The sequence below is a fragment of the Colobus angolensis genome, unplaced genomic scaffold (assembly GCF_000951035.1).
Source record: "Colobus angolensis palliatus isolate OR3802 unplaced genomic scaffold, Cang.pa_1.0 Scaffold5, whole genome shotgun sequence".
NCBI classification, from domain to species: domain Eukaryota; kingdom Metazoa; phylum Chordata; class Mammalia; order Primates; family Cercopithecidae; genus Colobus; species Colobus angolensis.
Window position 1 is genome coordinate 26,448,534 of NW_012118487.1, and position 6,000 is coordinate 26,454,533.

The 6,000-nt window shown below is 32.3% G+C and overlaps 1 protein-coding gene across 3 annotated transcripts in view; it reads left to right on the top strand.

The window, feature by feature from the left end:
- The window catches only part of FSTL5 (follistatin-like 5), an 817,862-nt gene extending 812,621 nt beyond the window's left edge, over positions 1 to 5,241 (top strand). For all 3 annotated transcript variants that reach the window (XM_011959691.1, XM_011959692.1, XM_011959693.1), the window contains one exon: positions 2,698 to 5,241. In XM_011959691.1, coding sequence (XP_011815081.1) covers positions 2,698 to 3,400 — 703 coding nt within the window. In that variant the 3' untranslated portion in view covers positions 3,401 to 5,241. The remainder of the gene's footprint in view (positions 1 to 2,697) is intronic.
- The last annotated feature ends 759 nt before the right edge of the window (positions 5,242 to 6,000 follow it).

Sequence of the window (6,000 nt, forward strand, 5' to 3'; positions counted from 1 at the left end):
ATATTAATCAGAGACTAATGAACAGTGGGAGACTTCTGAATATCAATCTGTACTAGGGGAAATTTTGAATTAGAGACATCACTTCCTAACCAATAAATCAGTGGTGAAAAATTGCAGGCGTTCTCGTGCATCTGCTTATGTAGCTACATCTCCAGTCCTAAAGGAGCGTACAATGCATATGCCAAAATAGATGTAATTTTATCACCCCACATGGATCTTCTGCATTTTTAACTGGACCATTTTTTAAAATTTTTAATTACTTCCAAAAGTAGCTAGATTGTATCACAGAAAACTTGAGTACATTCGGTAGTATCAAAGTTAAAATTGTTCAGGAGTAAAGAGAGCTTATCTCGTTCTTCCTCATTAGCATTCGAAAATCTAGCCCAAAGGGACTAGAAGACTCAAGGTTAAGAGGAGAGCTGAAATGTCAAAGCTTGATTGGCTCATTGCTTTTGTTCAGTGAGCCTAGTACTGCTTTTCCTCTGAGCTCATGTACAATTTATAACAGAAAGATATTTTTCAACATAATTCATAATTTTGCAAAGAATACAAATATATTTACACACCTATACATCCTTAATGGTTGTCCATTAATAGAAAAATATTATATTTTTGTTTATAGTAAATGGAGTTAATTATTTTTTCAGACAAATCTGAGATTACATAGTGATACTTATGATGTTTATGATTCTTTGATGCAGAGACACAAAAATATGGGACTCAGTTGACAGTTTGAAGCTTTTTAATCCCTTATTACTCAGATAGAATTTTAAAACTACACTATGTTTATACACCAGGCATTAATATTTTAATGAAAATATGTATAAATAGTTATCAACAGTATCAGTGTTTCTTCATATCATCATAATCAAGACTGAAAATTTATCCTGAATGGGTATGGTATGAGCTGGGTTTACAGAAAGTACACAAACACATTTATTAAGGATACAGAAAAAGATAAAGAGTTAGCAAATAAGCTACAAGTGGTGGGCATCATTCAGAGATACACTCAAAATATTATTTTCAAGTATATTGCTTTATGCCATTTCGAATACAAGGAACAAGAAATAGTTACGAAACTAGGTAATAGTATAGCAGAATGCTATAATCAAGCTTTATTCACTAGCCTTGTTTCACTTTTTTATCACTCAAAATGTCTAGACTCATTGGAGACAGGGAGAGTTATGTTGATCTGCAATATATTCCCAGTGTCTTGCATGTAGTAGTTGTTTAACAAATATTTATGAAAGCTTTATAAAGGAGTAACTATACAAATTGCGAATTTTCTTTCACATAAAAGAATTTGTACTCTCTCTAATGATAGCAAATAGTCTCCTCATAAATTTCAAATATAGCTAAAATTATAATATGGTTTGTCAACTATATTTAATGTAAGAAGAATGGTAGCAATTACAATTTTATGTCTATTTTCATAAAACATCTGTGCTTAGGAACTCCCTTTCTTTTGCAATTGCAAAGCAGGACTGATTTTGAGAATATTTATTTTATTTTTCTATGATATTTAATATATGTTTATTTATATTTTTGAGCTTGCTAAAGGCTTACATTTGAAATTCTAAAGAGATATTACTCTGATTGCACCATATTTTGTACTATGTGTGGAAATGGTCACTTTTTTACATAAATAAAACTATGTGTGATAATTAGCATAAAGATAATTGCACAGGTGATGGTAACATAATTGGCTCTCTTCAGAGTTTTTGTTTGGCTTTATCTTAATACTCATAATAAGATAATTTCATTATATTACTTATGAACACAGTGAATGGAAAAATATTTCTCTTTTTTATGAGCTTTTAGAACTATTAGGAGGTGACAATCAATATTATTAATGCAAACATAAAAGTCCTTTACAATTCTACTGGCCAATATCTACTTTGGATATAATTTTATTTAATAGTTTCTATCTCATTGTATCTTGTTTAACTTATCTTTGCTAGAAAGTTGCTTGTGTTCTAGGTGAGTTTAAAAATATATTTATGTTTGCCACAGGTATCTCTGATAATTCTCAAGCAATATTTAGCAAATATGCTTTGAAAAGTTATGAACTAATTTAAGATCAACAAAACAAACAAATAAAAATTGTTTAATTGGCTTTAATATAAAAATAAAGTTCTTTATTCAATATAGGATAACAAATAAAATGCAGGCATATCATTAAAAATCACAATATAAATATGGAAAGGTTGAAAAATGTTATACTTAAGTTTATCTAAATAATGATGAGTGTCAGATTTATTTAATTGTCAAAAAACAATATAAGAAGTAAGTGAAATGAGTGAAACCAATATATATTCAAGTCTTTTACTCTTGCTGGATTTGGCAATAGTTAACCAAGCTTATTTAATATCAGATGGTATAGAGACATACAGAATAATGTATACTTTTTTCCCTCCATGTTAAAAGCAAAATTTGTTGCTGCAATTAACTAGATGTATTGTTTTTAATTATTTTTCTTTCTACAGCATGAGTTATGATGATTTGGATGTAACAAAAGAATGACCTAGAGAAAGAAGGAGAGTGGCACAATCTACAGATTAATTCTAGCACAAGTGTAACACAAATTGCTGCCTTGCCTGACAATTAGAGCCTGGGCTTGTGATGGACCTTTCCACCTGTATCTATGGCTAAAAACTCCATTGTTTCCAGTCTAACTCTGATTTTCATTTTTTTCAGGTTTGGATTTGTTCTTCATAAAGATGAAGCTGCATTACAAAAAATTGATCTTGAAACCATGTCATACATCAAGACAATTAACTTGAAGGACTATAAGTGCGTTCCTCAGTCATTGGCATATACACACTTGGGAGGCTACTACTTCATTGGCTGCAAACCTGACAGCACCGGAGCAGTTTCCCCACAGGTCATGGTAGACGGTGTAACTGACTCAGTGATTGGGTTCAATAGTGATGTGACGGGCACTCCATATGTTTCTCCAGATGGCCACTACCTTGTCAGCATTAATGATGTGAAAGGTCTTGTAAGGGTTCAGTACATTACCATCAGAGGAGAAATACAGGAGGCTTTTGATATTCACACAAATCTACACGTATCTGATCTGGCATTTCAACCATCCTTTACTGAGGCCCACCAATATAACATCTACGGTAGTTCAAGCACACAAACTGATGTGCTCTTTGTGGAGCTCTCTTCTGGGAAGGTCAAGATGATAAAGAGTCTCAAGGAACCACTCAAGGCAGAAGAATGGCCTTGGAACCAGAAAAACAGGCAAATCCAGGACAGTGGCTTGTTTGGTCAATACCTGATGACACCTTCCAAGGACTCTCTCTTCATCCTAGATGGACGACTCAATAAATTAAACTGTGAGATCACTGAAGTTGAGAAAGGAAATACAGTCATTTGGGTTGGAGATGCCTAAAAACCCTATGATACAATTATTGGATGAAGCATTTTACAATACATTGCACTTAATCCATTGTTTAAATTTACAACTTAACTTTCCAAGTTTATATCCTAGTCAGACAAAATTTACTTGGCCCAAATAAAATAAGTTGTTTTTGACTAAGACATACACAATTAAGAATAGTGGTTAATTAGAAATACTTAGCACACTATTGAATGAGAAATCATATCAGTCACAAGAATCAAATGTGTAAATTATGCTTTAAACAATAAAGTAGGATTTAAATCATTTAAAAAACTAAACTGCAGGGAATTTCAGATGACGTAAGCATTATTTCATTTTGAGGGTAGTTTATTTTTTTCTCTGTCCTTTTGGTATGATTAAACAAGAAATAAAAGGTGTTGTGGAAGCTTAAAATTCTTAATTCAAAATATTTGGTCCTGTCCACTGTTTATAATATTTTGTGCCTTGAAGGGAATGTCACAGGAGGAAAAGGAAGACTAAAACCTGCATACTAAATGCCCTCATAACTATAAATCTCTTGTTGTTAAAAAACATCTCTTGTGCCAAAACCTGCCTTCAGTCTTTTGTTTAACCCTCAGTGAACTATCAATTGAAGGCATAAGTTGGCCTTAGCTTGTACACAGGTGTCAACCTCTACTTGACATTTACTGTATAATCTGCAGCATGCTATAGAAAGTGGGAAGGAAGGGAGGAAAATAATTACAGTCAAAATATTTGCAATCTATCTACTCATTTTGCTTTCAATCACTAGAGCGCATTATATTTTTAATGCAAATTTGTCTGGGATGTCAACTGCCTACAGATGTTTATTACTAGCAGAACAGATTATTTATTAATAGATTGTTTCTTTTCATATAGTCCAATGGTTCATCATCAGGAACTTTCAGTTGTAAAAAAGGAAACATTACTTTTGTCTGCTAAAGTAAACCATATATAGGGAAATTAACACCTAGGAAAAGAAAACTGGCAAGAGAATTGATGAGGTATTAGTGGCTTAGAAGAATTAGTAATGTAAGTTGGGAATAAAGGGGTAGCACCACAATGGTAATTAAAGATGTAGTTCTCCCTTGTTTTTGCTATTTAAATATAATGTATCAAAAACCTTTATTCAAAATAATTTCCCCAAATGGTTTATTTTATTCATCTCTTATGTAATCCCAGAAGCACCTTCTCACTATGTGCTGTAGTTTGAAACCTAACTAATCCTCCTACTTGAGACACTGTAGAAAAGTAAAAATTGTTGCTTCTCTTTTGTTTTAAGAGGAAATGAGAAGGCCAGCAGAAGTAGATTAAAACTAGAGAGCTGGTTTATTAAAATAAGCAGATAATTATCCAGGCTTAAAGTAATAGCTTACATGTTTTGAAAATCTTTGTACTTATTTTTGTTTTTATTGTTGCAAAAAATGTTAATGGGCTGTTGAAATTACCTCCACTTACTTAAGGTAATCCAATAAGATCTTTTTTAAATATACAAATTTTACTCAAGTTTAAATTGTGTAAAACTGCTTAGAAACCTGAAATTTTATAGTGTGTAATATCTTACGTGTATATAGCATCCTGAGCTGTGTGATACAGTAGATTTCTTCTTAGCAGAAACATTATGCGAGGTGGATTTAATAAACCACAAAAATCAGCTTATGTTTCTACTTATTGAATCTGCTTTACTTTTTAGTAATTTTCTTCCTTGTGAACATGAACCATATAAAGTGTCTGTGACTTAATGATTTCATGTAAGTCTTTTGCATACATCCTTCTTTTGTAACTTACACCATGTGGATGCTCTGTCTGTAGACATTGCTTGATAAAAGGAGAATAAACCTCTTACATTTTAACCCTTGAGAGTTCAGTCAATGATTTAATATGCATACCATTTTTTAAAAATTCCTCCCAATGCTTCAGATATAGTGTGGTGCTCTGCATTATTCTGAAAGTGATGAAATCAGGTGAAGGTAAAGTCAACTGAGATCAATCAAGGAAAGAGAAGTTCGTTTGTCTTTTTATATAAAATCTAAATTGGATATCCTTTGATTATTCAGTATTTGCAGCAAGGCATATATTCTTTACATGATGTCTCTTTTTATAGAATACCTTCTTTTCTTGTGTATTCAATGAAAATATTGGACTGGAATATCAAAATTATACTCAAAAGAGTAGGCTTTCCTTTCTATGACCTTACAGCATTAATCACACAAATACTGAGTCACGTTTTAAAAACATTCTGATTGTTAAAATACTGGTATTTGTGAGCTTTAAAAAAATCAGATGAATATTTATGTTACAATTATATCTGAAGTTGATATTTCTTCAAAGACAAGGTAAAAGGCTGAGTAAGAAATAGCATACAGGGAATCAGTATGATCCTATGCATACCCTGATTGAAGTGTACTATAAATACTCATATTAGCAATAATGTGGGTGTGTATAAAAAGTGAAAGTGAAGAAAAACTAGGATAAAATGATGAGTAAACTGCTTTAAAAATAAGCTATAGGCTGGGCGCGGTGGCTCACACCTTGTAATCCCAGCACTTTGGGAGGCCGAGGTGGGTGGATCACGAGGTCAGGAGATCGAGACCATCCTGGCTAACACGGTG